At 44.0% G+C, this 23,013-nt stretch overlaps 1 protein-coding gene across 1 annotated transcript; it reads left to right on the top strand.

The window, feature by feature from the left end:
• The first annotated feature begins 19,751 nt into the window (after positions 1-19,751).
• PLA2G2A (phospholipase A2 group IIA) lies at positions 19,752-22,805 on the top strand. The gene is made up of 4 exons (XM_058552038.1): positions 19,752-19,791; positions 19,986-20,130; positions 20,390-20,496; positions 22,663-22,805. The coding sequence occupies exons 1-4, from the start codon at positions 19,752-19,754 to the stop codon at positions 22,803-22,805; spliced, it is 435 nt and encodes a 144-aa protein (XP_058408021.1).
• The last annotated feature ends 208 nt before the right edge of the window (positions 22,806-23,013 follow it).

Below are 23,013 nucleotides of genomic sequence, written 5' to 3'. Positions count from 1 at the left end.
TCCCTTGACTTTCTTCTCTGACTCGACTCCTACTCCTCTTTCTAGACTTACCACACTTACTCAAAAGCTATTTAGACAGCACCTGTTCTGTGCCAAGCTCTGTTCTGGCAAAACAGCAATGAACAAAACAGGTGAGAACTCCACCCTCATGGCCCTGTGGCCCCTGCCTTCTGGTGGGAGGAGACAGAAATAGAAAAGTAAATGAATAAAATAAACAGCAGGTGGTGATAAGTGCTGTGGAGAAAAATAAAGCAGAGCAGGGATGACAGTGGGTGGGGGTGTGTGTGTGTGTGTGTGTGTGTGTGTTGGGGGGAGGGGGCTGATGGTGGGAATAGCCAGTTTAAACAGGGGGCCTGGAAGGCATCTTCCCCATCTCTGCATTTCTTTCTACATGCACCAAAGCGTCTGGTGCACAGAGGATGCTCAGAAAAGATTAAGGAATGTAAAGTAGATGCTGACAATTCCTTTTCCTAAAGATGAATATTTTCGGGTGATTTGAGTTAAAAAGAACTTCGGGCAAGGTTAACATAACACAAATCCCAGCTCTAACCCTACCAATAACCCAGCCCAGCTTTGCCCCTAATTTTAGGGATGATCTTCCGGGTCAGCTCCATCTTCCCTTGAGGTGTGGTCCTGCCTCCTTAAGAATGACACGGCTCAAAGGGTCTGACACCTTGTAGGTAGAGGATCCCAGCAGCCCGAGGGTTCTCCTCTAACAGGATCTGTGCCTTGCCGACCCCTCCCAGGGACCCCGCTTTGCTCTCCAGACCCCACTTCTCCAGTCTCTCCTGCGCCAGCTGGTGTGCCCCTCCCCGGCTTACGCAGCCCCCATGCCCATAACTGACCTCTTTGGCCTGGCCTCGGCTCCTGCTCCTGCGGCCTGCTCCCATGAGCAGCTTCATCAGGCAGAGCCCGGAGCCCCAGGCCCTGCTGGCTCCCCACCTCCCACACTGGGGTCCACAGGCTGCAGATCCCAACAGACCCCTGGCCTCCAGAATCTTAAAGCCGAGAATGGGAGCGAGCAGTGAAGACAGGCCTGGAGATGGCGAGGAGAAACTTCTGCCTGGACCCGGTTGGGCATTCCTCTGCTCAGCCCTCAGCTGCTTTCACAGATGCAGGAAGTCCAGCAGATCCCAGAGCCTGGGGCTGGCTCTCCTACCAAAGGGGCCTGGGCAGCCACCCAGAACATTCCAGTGGGGGTGGATGTGAGACCTGAATTATCCAGGTCATAGCCTTATGTGGCTTCGTGAGGCCTTTGCTAATCCACTCAGCCTGGAGTGATTACACCCACCTCAGCCCTGAGCTCGGATCTTAAGGATCTGACAACCTGCTAAGTAACTTGACTATTTGAGTACCTGGGGGTTCCCAGTCTTGGCTGAGGCAGGAGCATGAACACAGAGCCTGGGGATGAGATGCCTAGGCAAACAGATGGGGAGGAAGCAGATCAGAGAGGGAGGTATTGGAGCCACCCAGGAAGCACATACACTTCTGGAAGTGAGTTCTGAGTGAGGACCAGGGGCCGAAATGCAGTGGTATCATTCATTCAAAAATTATTTCCTGAGTACCTAGCATGTGCCAGCTGCTGGGCTGAGGGCCCGGGTGCAGAGATGAATAAGAAGGGCTCCTTGCTCAGAGTTTAATGGTAGAGACCTCATGTGAATGAGCTCGCCACCAAGAACACTGCAGGAGTGCAGGAATAGATAAGCCCAGAGCAGCGTGGAGAGGGACTGCCTGCCCAGCCGGGGCAGGCTGGGGAATAATGAAAACAGCAGCTGCCGCAATAATAGTGGTGGTATTAACATTTATGGGGTGCTTACTGTGTGCCAGGCAGTATGCTTCGCACAACGCATGATTTATCCCATTTAATATAGACATCAACTCTGTGGGACAAGTGCTGTTCAGACAGGGGGCCCAGGAAGTGGGCCAAGGTCCCACAGCTAATAAGCGGCTCCCACGAGTTTAGAAGGACTATGTTCATTCAGATTGGCAATCCCTCGTTTAACTGGTGTGGTCCTTGACACAATACATATATTAAATCTTTTTTTCCCCGTGATCAGAGAGGAGAAAAAAATCATTCAAAAACAATCCAGTAATGTGTCAAGTTAAAAGTGAACCTTCCCCATAATCCACCCAAGATAACCACTTAATAGTGGAATAGTGGAACAATTTTTATTTCTTTTTGTTTTTGTCCATATTGGCTTTTGCTTTGGTTTCAGATCTTTTTTTTTTTAAGAATTAAAGCTTTACAGATTAAAGAAAAATTCCTCATTGTCCCCTCTCCCACCCTATTTCCATCCTTCCTTCGCTGCTCCTTTCTTCTCTGCCCATAGGTAACCAGATCAGGAAACTGATGTGTATCCATAAACAATATATAGCGTTATTTCCTGTTTTCTATCTCTACACAAATGGAATGAGAGTGTACTTAACATCTTGCAACTTGCGTTGTTCCCTCTAACCATATTCATCCCACTAGATCTGATTTATTCTAAGGTACATATTGAAAAGGGCAATGTTGGGTTATAGAGTATTCACATTTTTTCCCAAAATTTTATTTTGAAAATTTTGAAATCTACAGAAAAGTTGCAAGATGAGTACAATTAACACTCATAAACCCTTCAATTCACCAACATTTTGCTGCAGTTGCTGTACTTCTGTCTCGCACACACATTTGAGGGTAAGTTGCAGACACTTCATCCTAAGTAATTCAGCATCTATCACCTAAGGACAAGACATTGTCTTACCTAACAACACAATTATGACACTCAAGAAATTTACATGGACAGAATACTATTGTCTACTACACATTAAAAATGTCTAATATCCAGAGGCTAACCCTGTGGCATAGTGGTTAAGTGCACGTGCTCAGCTGCTGGCGTCCATCCCAGGTTCGGATCCCAGGCACGCACCAACGTACCGCTTGTCAGGCCATGCTGTGGCGGCGTCCCATATAAAGTGGAGAAAGATGGGCACAGATGTTAGCCCAGGGCCAGTCTTCCTCAGCAAAAAAAGAGGAGGATTTGCATGGATGTTAGCTCAGGGCTGATCTTCCTCACGAAAAAAAAAAAAAAGTGTCTAATATCCAGTTTTCCCTATTGCCCCGTAATGTCCTTTATATCCAATTTGTTTGCTTTGTTTCAATCCAGAATCCGAACGAGAAGCTGGCATTGCATTTGCTGTCGTAGCAATCTGTTGTGCCTCTTTAGTCTCCTTTAATCTGCAAAGTTCCTCAATCTTTTTTTTTTTTTTTTTTTTGTCTTTTATGACATTGCCATTTTTGAATCCAGGCCAGTTGTGTCACAGAATACCTGTCAATTTGGATTTACCTGATTGTTTCCTTATGGTTATCAGGTTAAACATTTTTGGTAAAAATACTACATAGTTCAGGAGGGGACATGCACATTTTCAACTTTACTAATTATTCCAAAATACCGTCCTTAATGTTTGTAGCAGTTTATACTCCCAGCAGTACCATAGCCAACACTTGACAATGTCCCATTGGTGCATGTTTCCCGATCTGATGAGTATGAAATGGCATATCATTGTCATTTTAGCTAGTTTTAACTCCCCGGCTGTTAGTACGGCTGGGTGGTTTTGCGTATCCTTCGTGGCCATTTGGACTCCCTCTTTAATGAACGGTCTGTTCATACCGGTGCTTATTCTGGGCCTCTTCCCTCTCAGCTCCATTCCTATCCTTCCTCTGCTCAGCTCTATTTGGGGGCAGGAATGAGGTGAGGAGGGTGCGTTCCTTCTCATTTCAGCTGCTTGCAGGAGGCAGGAGACTGGAGGGCAGTCTTTTGCTATACATGTTGTAAATATATTCTCTAAGCATGCCAATTGTCTTTTAACTTTATTTATGGCATCTTTTATAGTATAAAAGCTTTTAACTTTTATATAATAAAAGTTACCAATCTGCTTTAGTATTTTGTTTGAAAAGTCTCTCATGACTCTGAGGTCATAAAGATATTTTTCTGTATTTTCTTCTATTGGTTCTAAATTTTTAGTTTTTACGCTCAGGACTTGAATCCTTTAATCCATTTGGGATCGGCTTTTGTGTATGGTATGGGGCAGGAATTTAATTTCGTGTCGCCACAGGGAAGGCCAAGTATTTCAACACCTTTTGTTGAACAGTCTGATCTTTCCCCTCCGACTTGAACGCACCCTCTATCACATAAATTTCCACCTATGCTTAGGTCTATTTCTGGGTTTTCTTTCTTTTGCTTTGATCTATGGTCTACATTGCCCTAATATCACTCTACCCAATTACTCTGTCTTTGTAAGTCTTCACAGATACTAAAAAAGTCCCTCTTCCTTCTTCTTCTTCAGAAATGTTCTGGTTATTCTTAAAGCTTTACTCCTCTGTATGAATTTTAGAATCCATTTTTCACATTCCACAACAATTCCCATTGGTATTTTTATTGGAATTGCGTTGAATTTTATAGATAGCTTGATGATATGTAGTCTTGCCAACTCTGAACATGACATGGTCTTACTATATTTATTTAGGTCTTCTTATATGTTCTTGATTAATATTTTATGATTTTTCTTCATAAAGGTTTTCACATATATTTATTAGATTTTTTTCTAGAAATCCTATATTTTTTGTTCTTATGTGAATGGCAACTTTTTTTCACATTACATTTTCTAATTGATTATTGGTGATATGTAGGGATGCCCTTTGTTTTTGTATATTGTTGTTATATTTAGCAACTGTCAAATTCTCTTATTAGTTAATGATGATAATTGTCTCTTGGATTGTCTACAAAGAAAATTGTCACTACAAGTGACAATTTTGTCTGTTTTTCCTAAATTTTATACCTATTGATTTTTGCTGTCTTATTCCATCGGCTAAGACTTCTAGTACAATACTGAATTCCAGGTGTGATAGTAAATATCTGTGTCTTATTCTTGACTTCAGTTGATTCATTACCTCAACATATATTTATTGAGTGCCTACTATATGACAGGCACACTACTAAACATGCGGTAAAGCAAAATAGGAGGTTATTGTCATATCAAATCGCATTTAATTCTTTAAATTAAATTCTGAAAAATTCACCAGATATAATTATTACTTACACTTTGAATGATTTTAGATATTCTAAAAAAACCAGTTGTCTGAAATTATAAAAGCTCCTCATCTCCTTTATTGAATGGGCTTAATTAAATTATGTGTAAGTATTAATTTTAGCTGTAAACTTGTTTTGTATTTCTCAAACAAATAATAATTTGTGATGAAATTGCATCAATAATTAGAACTTTGTCTAATAATTAATATCAAAGTTATTTATAAATAAATAACACAGTAATAATTGAGGAAAAAAAACAATTTTTATTATTTAGGAATTGGTACTCAGATAAAAATGACCATAAGCATATCTTCTACGTTAGTGGGAAAAATGTGAAAAATAAGAGTAATTAAATAAAAAGAAAAATAAAATACCAATATTTTACATATGTACACACACAAAAAAACTTCTCTGATACGTTAAAAAAATCATTAGTAAAGGAATAGTCAGACCAACTGGGATGATTCAGAAGGTTAGCAGGAGGCAGTGGTGTGCTGGCAAATGTTTCACAACCAACTCTTGTGGGAAATAAAAAATCCTTGATTTGCAGAGTTTGGCAATTTCCAAAGTGTAAATACTCCCCCATGACTGATTTTAAGCTACTAACATGACACCCCCAAATATGGAAACGGGGAAAGGGCTGCTAAGTTGGACTTTACTAAAATTAAGAACTTCTGTTCTGTGAAAGACAAAAGCCACAGACCAGGAGTAAATGCTTGCACAATACGTATCTGATAAGGATTTGTATCCAAAATATACAAGGAACTGAAATTCAACAGTAAGAAAACAAACAGGCCAATTACAAAATGGGCAAAAGATCTGAGCAACGCCTCACCGAAGAAGATAAACAGATGGCAAATAATCATATGAAAAGATGCTCCTCATCATATGTCATCACGGAAATGCAAATTAATACAACAACTATTACACATCTATTAGAATGGCTAAAATCCAAAACACTGACACCACCAAATGCTTGCGAGGATGTGGAGCGATAGGAACTCGCATTCATTGCTGGTGGAAACGCAAAATGACACAGCCACTTTGGAAGACAGTTTGGCGGTTACTTACAAAGCTAAATATAATCCTACCTTAGGATTCAGCAATTGCACTGCTAGGTATTTACTCAGTTGAGTTGAAAACTTATGCCCAGACAAACACCTGTGTTACCAGACACAAACACAGGTTCTTTATCCGCCACACAAGAGGGGCCAAATAAAGCTGGAACGCCAGGCTTATGGCAGGGAGTTTTTATTTCCGATGATGTCAGCCGGGAGACAAGAGCTCTCAAATTTGTCCCATCTCCCCGAAAGATAGGAGGCAAGGGGTTTTAAAGGTTGTGAGAGCACATGTTGGGGTTTCAGGTAAGGGAGGGGGAGCACGTGGCCGTGCTGGTTGGCCCCTTCCCACCAGCCTGCATTTGGCCTTCAAGACTGAATTTTTTCCTTTGACTGTCTGGACTTTTCTGGTTAGTTTTCATCTTCAGCCTGCGGTTGTCCTTGTGAGGCTGAATCTTGACGTCTGGACCTTGCTTTCCTGGGAAAGACAGCTCACTCATATACTAAGGAGGGACAGAGAGACCGGGTTAGTTTTAAACAACAGTTGATTATGCTGAATATGCACAGCTGCAGTCAGCAAAGCTTATCTCAAAGTTTTTGCTCTCTTCTAGTCCAGGGAAGATTTTTTAACCTCTTCGTGCTCGGTTTCACCTGCACACAAATGTTTATAGAAGCTTTATTCATAATCACCAAAAACTGGAAGCAACCAAGATGTCCTTCAATAGGTAAATGGATAAACTGTGGTACAACCATACATGGGATATTATTCAGCAATAAAAATACGTGACCTATCAAGCCACAAAGTACACGGAGGAATCTTAAAGACATATTAAGTGAAAGAAACCAATCGGAAAAGTCTACATACTGTATGACTCCAACAATATGACAGTCTGGAATAGGCAAAACTATGGAGACAGTAGAAGAATCCATGGTTGCCAGGAGTTCAGAATGAGGAGAGCAGATGAGTAGGTGAAGGACTGGGAACTTTTAGGGCAGTGAAACTATTCTGCAAGATACAGTGCTGGCAGATACATGACGTTATGCATTTGTCAAAACCCATAGAATATACAACACAAAGAGCCCATCTTAATGTAAACTATGGATTTTAGTTAACAGTAATGTATCAGTATTGATTCATTCATTGTAACAAGTGTGCCACACTACTGCAAGATGTTAATAACAGGAGAAACTCTGTGTGTGCCCAGATTGGGAAGAGGTATATGGGAATTTTGTACAATTCTGTAAATCTAAAACTGTTCTTAAAAAAAAAGTCTATGAATTTAAAAAGAATCAGTGTTGCAATAGGTGCTTTTACATGATTACATATATCCTTGATTACAATGCAAGCACGGTAAAGATTTTATCTTCTTTCTTTGTTCAGGACCTATGTTGTGTTCGACTGGCTTTCATGCTCTAGGGCAGTGCTTCTCAAATCTTACTCTGCCTACAAATCACCTGGGGATCTTGTTAAGATGCTGATTTTGATCCATAGGTCTGGGGTGAAGCCTGAGATTTTTGCATTTCCAACAAGCTCCCTGGTGGTCCCAGTGCTGCTGGTATGTGGTCCATGCTTGGAGTAGCAGGCCATGCAAACAAGACCAGAAGACCCAGTCTCCAGCCTCTGTATTCTGTTTTCTAAATAAGAGAGGAAGAAATACCTAATGTCATGACAATGCTCATCAGCATTTTTTGTGTTTTTTTTTAAATCCATCTTTAAAGGGCTGTTTTCACTGCCCTTTCTTTCTGAATCATGTCCACTTTCTGTTTCCAAAGGCATTGGAACTCTCTGCTTCAACTAAATGAGTCAGCTGAGATTGGAAGTTCATGTGTCTGAGTGAAACTCATCAAAAGGTTATGGCGGGGCCGACCCCGTGGCTTAGCGGTTAAGTGTGCACGCTCCGCTGCTGGCGGCCCGGGGTCGGATCCCCGGCGTGCACCGAAACACCTCTTCTCCGGCCATGCTGAGGCCGCGTCCCACATACAGCAACTAGAAGGATGTGCAGCTATGACATACAACTATCTACTGGGGCCTTGGGGGGAAAAAACTAAATAAATAAAATTTTTAAAAAAAGGTTATGGCGGCCAATAGGGCCACCAAGTATTTGTGTTTATACAAGTCAAGTGCATATTGTGTTCTTGTCAGAGGCTGTGAAGGTCACTAATGGCATCGCCCAGACAATGGCTACTTGGGGGTTAGTAAGGACATGCTGCTCACTAGAAGGAGAGTCTTGTATCAGGTGGCAAACACAATGAGAAGGAGGTGGTTGTATTGTACAGACTTCGTGTTCCCAGATAACCATGGCACAGTGCGAAGACTTGGAGGGGATTGGAGTCCCAATTCTGCCATGGATTCTCTGAGCCTCAGCATCCCCATCTGTAAAATGGGATGATTGAGTTCTACCTTCGTTAGGGGCCCTTCCAACTCTGCATTCCTTGTTTTTATTCTAAGCACGTTCGTTCCAAATCAGGGCCTGGCTCTTCCTTCTCCAGGGCCTGGGTTTCAGGTTTGCAACTGCATTGCCTCCCTGCCCCATGCTCATCCCACCTTTGGTCCATTGAGCAGTAGTCAGATGAAGCCTGGCCTTGGACTTCTAGCTGCCTGGCTTCACATCTCAAAGTCGACGGGGAATCCAGTTCCAGGACAGGCTGCCTCTCCTGTGCAGAATGAAAACCCCAGATGCTGAGCACAGTTAGAACACCTTCTTCCCTGCACCTCTGCCCACAGGCTCCACTGGCCTCAGATGGCCTCCGGGCATCTGGCTGAAAAAGTTCCTGGCTCCATCCTGGAGCCAAAGAAGATTTTGCTGCAGTTGAATAGATTCAGAGAGTCAATTAATGAAATGACTGAATAGGCAACCAGCACAAACCAGAGCACCATTTTGCTGTGAGGAAATAGAACTCGTGATTTAAACCAAACACAAACTCTTCAAGAAGCCATGAGTGGGCATTTCTCTGAACCTTCCCCGGACCTTCTCACCTGCAAGTCCTGGGACACTAGAAGCTTCAGACCACAATTCTGTGCAATTGTGATCCAATCTTGACCCAGACAAGCAGCTTATAGGCCAGCTCAGAGCCTCCCAAAGGTGGAGCCTAGAATTAATCTTCTTGCCCTACTATCTGGTGTCTGAGATGAGCCCTCTGTACCCACATATTTACCATTGGTTTATTCATTCCCTTAACACACACTTATAGAGTCCCTTCTGTTCAACAGGCCCTGCGCTATGTGCTAGGGGAACAAGATGCACTGTGGCTTAGAATCTTACCTTGCCGACCCAGAGCAAGTGCCCTCTGAGTGTTCAGCTCACGAGAGAAGGGGGGACTCGACTTGATCCCCGATGCTAACAGAGCTTTTTCTCTGCAGAGGGCTTCCATGCTCGCCTCTTGTGTCCTGGCACTCTCCACGTGGTTGGAATTGAAAGGACAAGTTTCTTACGTCTTCTTGGAGTGTTACGCAGGGAGATATAGGAGTACGAGATGCAGGGAGTTCCTGTCAGATGGGAAAGACCACTTCATATTCTCAAGGGGTTTTCAGTCTGCAGGGAGAGACACTGCTCTGTGCTTGGAGAGCCCCCAAACTTTGAAGAGCTTCTTGTTTGGGGACAGATTGGATCCATAAATACTAACCTCTAAAGATTTGCAGCACCTTAAAAAAAACAGTGAGCTGGCTTATTGCTGAGGGAAGGAAGGGAGGTGCCTTATCCCCAGGAGAGGTCTTTTGATGGAAGATATGTGGAAAGAGGGATTCTGTGGGACCCTACTCATTTCAAGCATGAAGGAGAAGCCCACATTCTTAATTGTGCTGAGAGATTTATGACATGAGTGCAGCAGGCAGGTCAGGGTGGAGCCAATGTGAGATGACCATTCTGGGTGCCAATTTTTTTAAAGTGGAAAACAGAATGAAAGAAGTTCTCTGGAAAAGATGAAGAGGTGGATTTATTTGCATTCCTGGGTCAAGTCCCAGAGAGAGGTCTGAGCAATGGAGGGACACAGCCAACCCGGAAGGGAGGTCCGAAATCACCAAGCTGCTTGGTCCACAGAGGGTCATTAAGTCCAGCTCCCTGCGACAGTGAAAGACTTGCTTTATCTGGGGATCTTCCTAAAGGTCATTCCAACACTAGCCTCTAGTTGCCTCTGGGTCTTAAAACCATCCCCAAAATGAGGTTCTCTTCACATCCAGCCTAAACATGCCACTATACTGCATCTCTCTGTATATGGAAAACACTGAATTGACTTAAGATAAGGACTGATCAATGATATTCCGTCTTTTACAACTTGGCCTTACAGTGCCATAGATTGAGCCAAGAAGAAGGCCTGTGATAATCTGGCCCCTTCTGACCTCTTCACCTCCATTTCACCCTCTGTGCTCCATCCAACTAGACTTTTCTCACTTCCTCCAACAGCACACTTCCTTGTGTACACAGCCATGGTACTTACAGCTTCCTCTGTCTAGAATGCCCCCAACAAACTTCCCACAGGGTACCACTCAGGATTGGAGGTCTAGCTTATTTAGAAGAAAAATATTTACAGAGGACAGTGCATCCTACGGAATCATTGGGAGTGCTGGAAAAGCAGGCAGAGTTTCCAGACAAGACTCCCAGAGTCACATCACAGAACTGTTCTGCCAAGGGAGCTGCTGCTTCTGCCACCACAGGAAGCTGCTCATCAAATCATGAAGCTGTTGTCACGGCTTCAATCACCAGAATCATGCCTCCACTACGAGGCTATGCCAGCAAACTGATGTCTTACATCCTGCCCCTTGTCCCATTCACTCAGTTCTGATTTCAAATCTCAAACAAATATATCTGATATGCAGAATCTTAAAATATATGGAATCTTATCTGCAAGGAAGTCTTATTTAAGCTTTCCAGCCTCTGAAGTGCAGGAAGATGCACTCGACGGAGTTGAACAAGATGTTGAAAAAGCCAGTCTATAGATATCTTCCACAGTCTGTCTTTCTGTTTATTCAAGTGCTATACACCCTTCTTCCCATATTTTTATCTCACTTCCAACTAAGTGGTCCCCTTCTGAGCCTATTGTTCCAGTGGCATGAGGACCCCAAAATGGCCACCTGGTAATTCCACGTGGAATTAACTTCCAGTTTAATTGAACCAATTTTGTGATCCTGGTGAAGGTATTTCTCACGTGGACACTAATATCTTTAGTCTTCCAACTAGGCCACAGAGGGAACTGCTGCCCCTGACACAATCAGGAAACCGACTTGTCAAATCGAGAAGCTGTTGCCAGAGCTGCAGCTCCAGAATCACAACGTCTCTGCTACAGACGGCACCAGCAAAAGGCATGCCTCAGACCCTGAAATCAGTTCTGAATTCAAGACTCATATGACTGTACCTTATTTACAGAACCTAAATCTAATTCAGAAACCTAGCTGCAAAAGAGACCAGGAATGTTGTCTACAAGAAATCCACTTTAAATATAAAGACATATATAGATTCAAAGTAAAGAGATGGAGAACGATATACCATGCTAACACTAATAAAAAGAAATAAGGAGTAACTATATTAATTTCCAAGTAAGCACACTTCAGAGCAAGGAATATTATCAGGGATAAAGAGAGGCATTCACATAATGATAAAGAGATCAATTCTCCAAGAAGATGTGACAATTCTTATTGTATATGTGCCTAACAAGAGAACATCAAAATAGACAAGGCAAAAACTAATAGAACTGCAAGGAGAAATAGATGACTCCACTGTTATGGTTGGAGACTTCAACATCCCTCTATCAGTAATGAACAGAGCCAGAAAGTCAGTAATGACATAGTTAATGACATAGTTGAACTGAACAGCACCGTCAGTCAACTGGATCTAAGTGACATCTACAGACTACTTCACCCAACAATGGCAGAATGCACATTCTTCTCGAGCTCATGTGGAACATTCACCAAGATAGACCACATTCTGGGCCATGAAACACACTTTAACAAATTTAAAAGAAAAAAAATCATACCATGTATGCTCTTAGATCTCAGTAGAATTACACTAGAAATCAATAACAGAAAGACAGCTGGAAAAATCTCAAAATACTTAGAGATTAAACAACACAGTTCTAATAACACATGGATCAAAGAAGACGTCTCAAGAGAAGTGGAAAGATATTTTGAGCTAAATGAAAATGAAAACACAATTCATTGAGATTTGTGGGATACAGTGAAAGCAGTGTTTCAGGGAGACTTTATAGCATTGTATGCATACACTAGAAAAGAAAAAAGATCTAAAATTAATAATCCAAGCTTCCACCTTAGAAATCTGGGGGAAAAAAGAGCAAATGAAATCCAAAGTAAGCAGAATAAAAGAAATAACAAAAATTAGAGAAATCAATGAAACTAAAAACAAGAAATGAACAGAGAAAAGCAATGAAACCAAAAGCTGTTTCTTTGAAAAGATCAATAAAATCAATAACCTCTAGCCAGGCATCTAAAAAAAGGAGAGAATATACAAACACTAGTATCTTGCATGAAAGAGGGGCCATCACTACAGATCCCATGGACATTAAAGGGATAATAAAGGAATATTGTGAACAACTCTATGCTCACAAATTTGATAGCCTAGACAGACTGGACCAATTCCTTGAAAGACACATCTGCAAAAACTCACACAGAAAGAAATAGATTTGAATTTCATCAAATTCTTGAAATTTGAATAGGTTAATATTAATTAAAGAAATTGAATCAATAATTAAAACCATCCAAAACAGAAACCACCAGGCCCAGATGATTTCACTGGTGAATTCTACCAAATATTTAAGGAAGAAATTATACCACTTCTCTACAATCTCTTCCAGAAAACAGAAGCAGAGGGTATACTCTATAACTCATTCTATAATGCCAGCATTATTCTGATACCAAAACCAGACAAAGACATTACAAGAAAGGAAAACTACAGACACCATCTCTCATGAACATAATTGCAAAATTTCTCAAAAAAAATTAGCAAATAGAATCCAATAATGTATAAAAAGAACTATACCTCACAATCAAGTAAGATTTAGTCCAGATATGCAAAGTTGGTTTCAGCATTGAAAGTCAATTAACATAATCCATCACATCAACAAGTTAAAGAAGAAAAACCACATGATCATAATAACAGAAACAAAAAAATCATTTGACAAAAGCCCACACTCATTCATGATAAAAACTCTCAGAAAACTAAGAACAGAAGAGAACTCCCTCAGCATGATGAAGAACATCTACAAAAAACCTATAGCTAAAATCATCCTTAAAGGTGAGAAACTAGATGCTTTCCTGCTAAGATCAGGAGCAAGACAAGGATGTCCCCTCTCACCACTCCTATCCAACATCATACTGGAAGTTCTAGCTAATGCAACAAGGAAAGAAAAGTATACTGATTGGGGAGGAAAAAAAAAACTGTCTTTTTTTGCGGATGACATGATTGTCTCTGTAGAAAATCTCAAAGAATCAATAAAAATAAACCCTGAAACTGGTAAGCAATTATAGCAAGATTGCAGGATAAAAGGTTAATATACAAAAGTCAATTTATTTCCTATATATTAGCAATAAACAATTGGAACTTGAAATTAAAAACAATGTCATTTCCATTAGCACCCCCAAAAATGAAATACTTAGTTATAACTCTTACAAAATATGTACAAGACCTATATGAAGAAAACTACAAAACTCTGATGAAAGAAGTCAAGGAACTAAATAAATGGAGAGATAGTCCATGTTCATGGACAGGAAGACTTAATATTGCTAAAATGTCGGTTCTTCCCAACTTGATCTATAGATTCAATGCAATCCCAATCAAAATCCCAGCAAGTTATTTTGTGGATAGTGGAAAAACTAATTCTAAAGTTTGTATGGATGGGCAAAAGATCCAGAATAACCAACACAACATTGACGGAGAAGAACAAATTTGGATGACTGATACTACCTGACTTCAAGACTTATTCTAAAGCTACAGCAATCAAGACAGTGTCCAATGACAAATAGATCAATGGAACAGAATCAAAAGCTCAGAAATAGACCCACACAAATATAATCAACTGATCTTTGACAAAGGAGCAAGGCAACTCAATGCAGAAAAGATAGTCTCTTCAACAAATGGTGCTGGAACAACTGGACATCCACATGACAAAAAAGGAATCTAGACACAGACCTTACATGCTTCACAAAAATTAACTTAAAATGGATCATAGACCTAAGTGCAAAACACAAAGCTATAAAACTCCTAGAAGATAACATAGGAGAAAACCTAGATGACTTTGGATTTGATGATGACTTTTTAGATACATTGGACTTCAATAAAGTCTAAAACTTCTGAGCTGCAAAAGCCACAGTCAAGAGAATGGGAAGACAAGACACAGACTGGGAGAAGATATTTGCAAAGTTTAATAAATTCATTTCTCACAGAGGCATGGATTTGCAATTCTGAAACTACTTTATTTGTCCTAGAATTGAACAAATAAGTAAATATGTTATGAATAGTGAAACTCCTGTAGAGAAAGGAGTTCTAAATAGGGAAGGGGGGAAAGTTAAAATGAACTCTGGTGTTGGATTAGAATTGGAAGCATCATTGTCAACTCATCATGTGAGCGTGTGTGTGAGTGCATGTGTGTGTGTGTGTGTGTGTGTGTGTGTCTCTATTTCCCAACTTTGACTGCTGAGAAGGACTAGAAGCAGTGATATCCCAGTAGCAATGAGCAGTCCTAGCTCCCAGATCTTTGTTTCTAAATACCATTCTCCAAAAAAAGAAAGAGAAAGAGGGAAAGAAAGAAAGAGAGAGAGAGAGAGAAAGAAAGGAAGGAAGGAAGAGAGGGAGGGAGGGAGGAAGGAAGGAAGGAAGAAAGGAAGGAAGGGAGGAAGGAAGGAAGGGAGGAAGGAAAGAGAGAGAGAGAAAGAGAGGGAGAGGGAGAAAAAGAAAGAAGAGAAGAAGGGAAGAAAGGAAATGAAAGAGAGAGAGAGAGGAAGGGAGGGAGGGAGAAAGAGAGACAGAGAGAAAGAAAGAAAGAGAAAGAAAGAAAGAAAGAAAGAAAGAAAGAAAGAAAGAAAGAAAGAAAGAAAGAAAGAAAGAAAGAAAGAAAGAAAGAAAGAAAGAGAGGGACAGAAAGAGAGAGGGAGAAAGAAAGAAAGGAGGGAGAAAGAAAGAGAGAGAAAGAAAAAGAAAGCAAGAAAGAAAGGAAGGAGGGAAGGAGGGAGGGAGGGAGGAAGGGAGGAAGGGAGGGAGGAAGGAAGGAAGGAAGGGAACCAGGCTCCTAGGAGAAATGACTGATTCCAGGGATTGGAAAGATAAAATACGAGATGAGCTTGGAACATCTTGTGGTACCAGAAAGTAAGAAAGTGCTAAGAAAAAAAATAATAATGAGAGTATGCCAAAAGGACATAGGTGTCAACTTGAAGGTGCTCTCCATGGCAAAGATGGAACGCTTTGAGCAAGAAAATAATAATGATGGTATTGAATTATAACTCATGGATGAAAATAAGTACCTATTGATATAAAGAATTAATTGAATAAATAAATACAAGGAGAAGCTCTTACCTGCAGTAGAATTCCAATTCTTAATGTTGAACGAATGAGGGAACAAAAAAACACCAGTAACAATTGTTGCAGGCAAGTACCATGGATTCATGCTAAAATCAGTGAGTGGAAACATGAAGAGAAATGGGATTTTTGCATGGTCTCAAAGAAACTCCCCACAAGATAATTACCAATTACAGAAGGAAAAATAATAACTTTCCAGTGGAGAAACCTGGCAGACGCCACCTTGACCAAGGGATCAAGGTGAACATCAATAGTGATGAGATCTATCAATATCATGTACCATTGATAAGATCCTCTGAGAAGGGCACAACATAACTTCTGTGACGTTCTTGCCAAACATGCATAACCTCAATCTGGTCGTGAGAAAACATCAGACAAACCCAAATTGAGGGACATTTTACAAAATGTAAAATGCCCGAGCAGTGCTCTTCAAAAGTTTCAAGGTCACAAAAAGCAAAGACAGACTAAGGAGCTGTGACAGATTAGAGGAGACCAAGGAGACGTGAAAACTACATGCACTGTGGGATCCTGGATTGGATCCTGGACCAGAAAAAAGACATTAATAGGAAAACATTCAAATAAGTTCTGTAGATTAGTTAATAATGTTCTTTGCCTGCTTTCCATAATTGTACCACGGCTACATGTAGGACGGGTGAGAGGTATACAGGAACTCTTCTTTTGTAAGTTTTCTGTAAGAGTAAATGTATTTCAGAAAAAGAAGTTTTTTCCAAAAAAAAAAAAAAAGGAGTAATGAGTAATTTTTCCTCACTTAGGAAAAATTAGGAAGCAGAGAATGGTAGAAAACTTTCCACTATCATCCTGATATTGAAAACAACCACCACCAATAGATCGACTCTTTTAATTATCAACAATTGAAGAAAACTTTTCTGAGCACCGACTTTGCTCAAAGCCACTCCCATTGAGCTCGTCCGACGTATGTAAGATTGCAACCCGCCCTTTACCCACTTGCAATCCTGCTGCACCTGACCCTTCTCTAGTGCTTCTTCCCCATCGTATTGTCACCACCTGACAGACTATATAACTTACTTGTCGTGTCTTTTGTCTACTGTCTGTCTCTCCACTAAAATGTAAGCCCCGTGAGAGTCGAGATTTCGTTTCGTTCACTGATGTACTCCAAATGCTTAAATTACTCCAGGGGCCACCAGGATATATGGGGGGCAGGAAGGGGGGCAGTTTGCCTACTGTAGAAACGACAGTGTTCCAAAAGCTGAGGTGCTTAAAAAAAGGCGGAGGTCTAGCCCATCGCCTCTGACTTTGACTTAGGCCTAAAACAAACATCTACGAGCGAAGATCCCAGATTATGGAGAGCGAAGGAGACTGACAGAGATCTCTGGAGGTTGTATTGACTTGCTAGGGCTTCGTACTAGGTACAAAGTACCACACACTGAGTGGCTTAAACAGCAGAAACTTATTGTCTCACAGTTCTGGAGGCAGAGATCAAGGGGCCAGCACTGTTGGTTCCTTCCCAGGGCTGTGAGGAAGAATCTGTTCCAGGCCTCTCCCACGGCTTCCAGTGGTTTCCTGGCCATCCTTAGCGTTCCTTGGCTTGTAGACACATCCCTCCAGTTTCTGCCTTCATCTTCACATGGCGTTCTCCCTGTGTGTGTGTCTCTGGATCCAAATTTCCCCTTTTTATAAGAACACCAGTCATATTAGATTAGCGCCCACCCTAATATCCTTTTCTTAACTAATCACTTCTGCAAGACCCTGTTTCCAAATAAGGTCACCTTCTGAGGTACTAGAAGTTAGGACTTCAACATAGGAATTTTGTGGGGGATGCAATTCAACCCATAACAGGAGTCTAGCACTTGAAGTAAATTGTGTCTTCAAGATGAAAGAGCCTGGATGGCTGTTAGCATAGATTAGCATTAGCATATAATTAGCAGAGATGAGGTTATGCTGCAGTCACTACCAATCTCAATGATCAGTGGCTCAAAACAACAAAAGTTTGTTTCTCGCTCATACTGAGTCCACTGAGGGTCTGTGGGACTCTCCAGGACAGGCGCACTCCATGCCGTAACTCAGGGATCCAAGCTGCCTCCGTCTTCCGGTTCCTCCACGAGGGGCAGAGAAAGGCTGGCTCATTGCACGTGGTCTGTACCTTGTTTCAGCCTAGAAGTGACCCTCAGCACCGATGCTCACGTATTGCTAGCCAGCACCAGTCTCCCGGGCCTACACACCCATAAGGGGGCCTGGAGAACGTGGAGAGCAGATGGAACATTTACGAACATCACAGCCTCTGCCACACTGACTTTTGGGGACTGGTGTCAGTAGCGTTTACTTAAGGCTGTGTGTACTTAAGGTGTCGGTAGTGTTTACTTAAATTCTGAGCATGTATTGAAGGACAGGAAATAAGATATTTGCTTTAGAAATTAAAGCAGGAGTCACTGTGTCCCTGAAGACTGAGAAGAAAGAACAATAGATCCAGGGAGCGTCAGTCAGCTTCATCTCCAAACAGGTGCGGACGGGGGACGAGGTGGAGGCAGTACTTTGCGGGGAGCTCCAGGACAGTCTCTGGCTTTTCCCAGAAGGAGAAGACGAGGACAAGAAGAGGAAGGAGGAGCTAGAAGAGAACGTGGAGGTGTTGGGAAGGGCCCATCTGCTCCACTGCACGCTTTTCCCTGCTGGGGTTCCCCAGGGGCAGGGAGAGTCCTTCCCACCTCCTGAAAGGCTCACTTGGGTCCTGGCACTTTGTAGAGGCTTAGTATGCACTTCCTGTGAATGAATGATTGACGGAATGAATGAAAAACACAAAATGCTCTGTTTCCTATGTGCATTCCTATGTGGCGTTTCCAAACGCCACACTGAGCAGAAGAAAGAAGCAAAGAAGTTCCCGTTGGCCACACAAATGAGTCCACAGCCTGCAGTGGCAGGCGCCCCTGCCCTCTCCTGGAAGTGGTTGCAGGGAGGAGGTGACCAGACTAACGGGCTCAGTCATACCCTGAGCCCGTTATTGGAATTTACTCAGTCAGAGTGAGGCCTGTAGGAAAGATTACAAAATAATCTAAAATTTTGGCATCAGCTAATAGCACGTAAGGTTTTTCCATCCTCAGCTCTGTCCTGCCAGCTGACGAGGGGAAGTGAAGGGGATTACCCAGGGGCGTGGCATGCCAAACTGCCAGTCCATCAATTGGCTGCACCCCACACACTCCCCTGCCCCACCAGCCCCCAAGCTCCCAGAGGGAACAGCTATTTAAGGGGAGCTGGAGTTCAGAATAAACAAGGCAGTCGCTTGGAGGTATCAACTCCGACATCTTCTGAGAGGTAAGTACCCAGAAATGAATGCTCTGTCAGGAGTGTAAGAGCCCCTGCTCGTTGGCTGCTTTTGAGAGTGGTTGTGTTGTGTGTGTGTGTGTGCATGCATATGTAGGCGTACATGTGCATAAGCATGCATGCATATGATTTGGTATGCACAAGAGGGTATGCATGCACAAGTGTGTTGTGTAGGTGTGTGAGTGTATTGCATGGAAAGATGGCTGCACTAGTGCGTGAGCTCAAGAGTATGTGTGCGCATGCATATGTGTGTGAATATGTACGTGTTTGTGCATGTGTATATCTGCAAGGGATTGGAAAGTCTTGCAAAGAAAGGGTGCTGCTTTCATTCTGGAGAAAAATATTGGGGATCAGATCCATGGGTGGGATTCCCAAGCCTTGAATCCAGTGTGGGGACAAGTAAGCTATGTCTAATGGGGGACCCACAACCTATGACCTTGGGAATCTCCCAGTTTGCGGGGATGACCTGGCTGCAACCTTCCAGGAACTCTCAGTCTGATGAGGAGCACGGAGGTCTCGTTACTGTGTCACGATGGGTGTGAGGCCTGCATGTGTGTGAAAATGTTCAACAGAGCTGGGAAGGTTCAGGAGGACGTGCGTGTGCACACTCCCTGTGCACCGTGTGTGTGATGAAAGTAGTCACCCTGGCCCCCGCCTGGGATTGAGGAGCATATCTGCACCTTCGCTTGAAGACTCCCTTCTCCAGAGTTGTCGAGGGTGAGCAGGAGAGCAGGGGGCCATGGCAGAAGCTGGCACCACCTGGGAGAGGAGTCTAGGCCAATCCGTCTGCATTTCTCCCACACAGAACTGTCGACATGAAGACCCTCCTGCTGTTGGCAGTGATCATGGCCTTTGGTAAGAGCTGACCCCGACCTCTGGCCACAAAGGGGCAGCCTGGTGAGGGAAGCACCCCCATTTTCCTTCCCATTGCAGCAGGCCCTCTCTCAGTGGGAGGAAGGAGAGGCCACTGGGGGAGGGAGAGTGGCAGAGAGAGGGAGAGAGGGAGGACACAGGGCCCCAGGCCCCATCACCCTGCGATTTGTTTCCAGGCCTGCTGCAGGCCCACGGGCATTTGATGGATTTCTGGAAAATGATCTGGTTGACAACAGGAAAGGAAGCTTTGTCCAGTTATGGTTTCTATGGTTGCCACTGTGGCATAGGTGGCAAAGGATCCCCCAAGGATGCGACAGATTGGTGAGGCCACCCCAGCCTTCCCTTCCCTCTGCACACTTGTGGCCCTGGCAGGGCTGGGAGCTGCGAGGGTAGTGCTGGTGCCCCATTGGCACAGGACCCCAGGAGGTTGCAGCTGGAAAAGCAGCCAGCATGTAAGCACCTCTGCTCTAGACTGTTTGAAAGTCACTGGGTCTCTGCCCAGGGTCGAGGCAGAGACCACGGGGCGCCAGGCGCCCTGGAGGTGTGGGGAGGCAGCCCCAGCAGGATAGTCTCATCACAGGTGCTGCGCTGCCCATGACTGTTGCTACGACCGTCTGCGGAAACGCGGGTGTGGCCTCAAAGGTCTGAGCTACAAGTTTGCCTACCGCAGGGGCCAGATCATCTGTGGTAAGAAAGAGTCCTGCTCTCCCACCCGGTCTCCTTTGTTCGTATCACTGTGTCCACTGTGCCAGGCACCATGCTGGGCACCAGAGACAGAGATACGAAGGGACAGTGTTCCTGCCTCAAGGATCCCACAGTTAAGTGGGAAGTAAAGAAAACGAAAACACAGCGTGGTAGATTCCAATAGGAAGTAAGCAAAATGGAGAAGCCTGAATACAGGCTGAGGTTCAAGGAAGGCTCTTGAAAGTGGTGACGTCCAAGCTGAGTCCTAACGGCTGTGCAGGAGTCAGGGGAGAGGAGGGTTTGGGGCAATCCAATAAGAGGTCACAGCAGGGTCAAAGGGACCAGAGGGAACTGTCACAACTCTGTGCTGCTGAAGGGAAATGTGAGGAGGAGTGGGGAGAGATGAACCTGGAGAGATAGGAAGGGGCTAGACCAAGCCCCAACGCCATATTGTCCTTAAATTTTGTCTCAAAGCAGTAGGGAGCTCTTTGCATTTGCATTTCAGAGGACTCACTCTGGCTGCAGGATGGATGGAGACAGATGGAAGGGGGGACCAGTGAGATGGCCATTGGCATAACACAGACAAGAGAGAGAAACAGCCTAACACGTAACAATGGTGGTCAGGATGGAAGGGGTGGAGAGTGACATTAAGATGCATCTGAGGTAGAATCAGCTGAGCTTGGTGACTGACCAGGGAGGCAGAGAAGCAGCTGTTGAGTGGATACACAAGGTATGGATGGAACAACTGAGGTAAAGATCACAGGAGGGGGGCCTGGTGGGTGAGGGGAGAGGAGTTCCATTTAGAGCACATTGAGTTTAAGAGGCTTCCAGAACACCCAGGGAGATGTGCAGCAGGCAACTGGATGTAGAAGCTCGCAGCTCAAGAGAGGGATCGGGACCAGGGGCACAGATTCAGGGGTCGGCAGCAGAGAGCTGACAGCTGGTTGTGCTCATGCATTTGATGTTTAAAGGCCCAGAAAGAAGACAGAGGAGGAATAGTCGGAGAGGGAGGAGGAGAGCTGAGAGAGAAGGTCAAGGAAGGCAAGGAGGAGATAATTAACAGCTGCCAATTTGAAAGAGGAGTCCTCCAGGTTAAGGATTGACAAGGCTCCTTGGATTTAGAGGCAGGAAGATCACTGAGGACCTCATGGGGGGCTGTTTCCGTGGGGCGGTGGGGGCAAAGCCAGATTAGAGTGGATTAGGGAGTGAGTGCGAAGTGAAGCAGACACAGTAAGTGTAGACAACTTTCTGGAAAAAGTTTGGCTCTGAAGGAGAGGAGAGAGGTGGGCAGTAGCTGGAAAGGTTTGCTCAGTGCCCCTAGACAGCAGATCCATGAGTGATATTTTGAGAAAGCCTGAGTTCTCGTCCAACAGCCTGAGTTCTTTAAGATCAGAAATTACGTCTCCCCATCATGACCTCTCCACGGAGTTATGTATCTTTAGCAGGCTTTGGGTTGCAAGCAACAAGATGCCCAACTCAAAGAAGCTTGGATAATGGGGAAGTCTGACTCTCACATAACAGAAGTCTGGAAGGGAGCAGTGTCAGGGCTGGAGCAGCTTCTCAACTGAGTCCTCAAATAGCCAGCCTTTTCCCAACCTTCTGCTCTGCCATGTTGGCCACGTAATGCCAAGACACATGATGTAGCTCCAAGTATCATGGCCTCACCCCTACAAAAGAGGCGTTCCCCTTGTACATCTCTCTTTTTGAGGAAGGAAATTAATCCTCCCGGAAGCCCCCAGCAGACTTCCCCTTCGGGATCACTGGCCAAAACAAGGTCATGTTCTACCCAGAGACCAGACACTGCAAAGGAAAAAGGGATGGGCCATGGCTGGCTTACACAAATCACCACCCATTCCCAGGCCCCAGGGGGCAGGGGCTTAGTACCTGGACACATCTGTCAGCAAGAAGAAAGAGACAACGACTGTCAGGAAGCCCCTTCACAGAGTCTACCAGAGCTTGGCTGCTGGTGTCCCCATCAGACAGGGTGCTAGCTTCCTAAGGGCAAGAATTCTGTCTCCCCATCAGTCAGAAATATCTGGAGCGTAGGTGCTTGTCTCAGACTAGAAGCTTCTGGAGGAGATGGGCTGTGTCTTCTCCCCCAGTGTTCCCACAAGAAGCCATAGGATGTTAACAAACCCCCATCCGGTGTTTATTTTCTTGTGATTTCAGCGAAACAGAACTACTGTAGGAGTCAACTGTGTCAATGTGACAAAACAGCCGCCTCCTGTTTTGCAAAAAACCGGAAGACCTATAGTAAGAAGTATCGGTACTACAAAAACAAGCACTGCAGCGGGAGCAGCCCCAGGTGCTGAGAGCCCCTTGACCCTGGAAGCCTCGCCACCCGACCCTGAGTGTCCTTCTCCAGCACCCCCACTCCCCACCCTAGCCAAGCTCCTGGCCATGAAGGAACACCCTCTCGCATCCTAGAGAAGGTGCAGAGTCCAGGAGCCCTTCCAGCCCCAGACAGAAAGAAGCCTTCTATCCAGAATGAGAAGCCCGAAGCCCCGCCCTTTTCCCATC

The sequence above is a fragment of the Diceros bicornis genome, chromosome 13, assembly GCF_020826845.1.
Source record: "Diceros bicornis minor isolate mBicDic1 chromosome 13, mDicBic1.mat.cur, whole genome shotgun sequence".
Taxonomy (NCBI): Eukaryota; Metazoa; Chordata; class Mammalia; order Perissodactyla; family Rhinocerotidae; genus Diceros; species Diceros bicornis.
The sequence above is the reverse complement of the archived record's forward strand: the minus strand, read 5'-3'. Positions and strand labels throughout refer to the sequence as shown.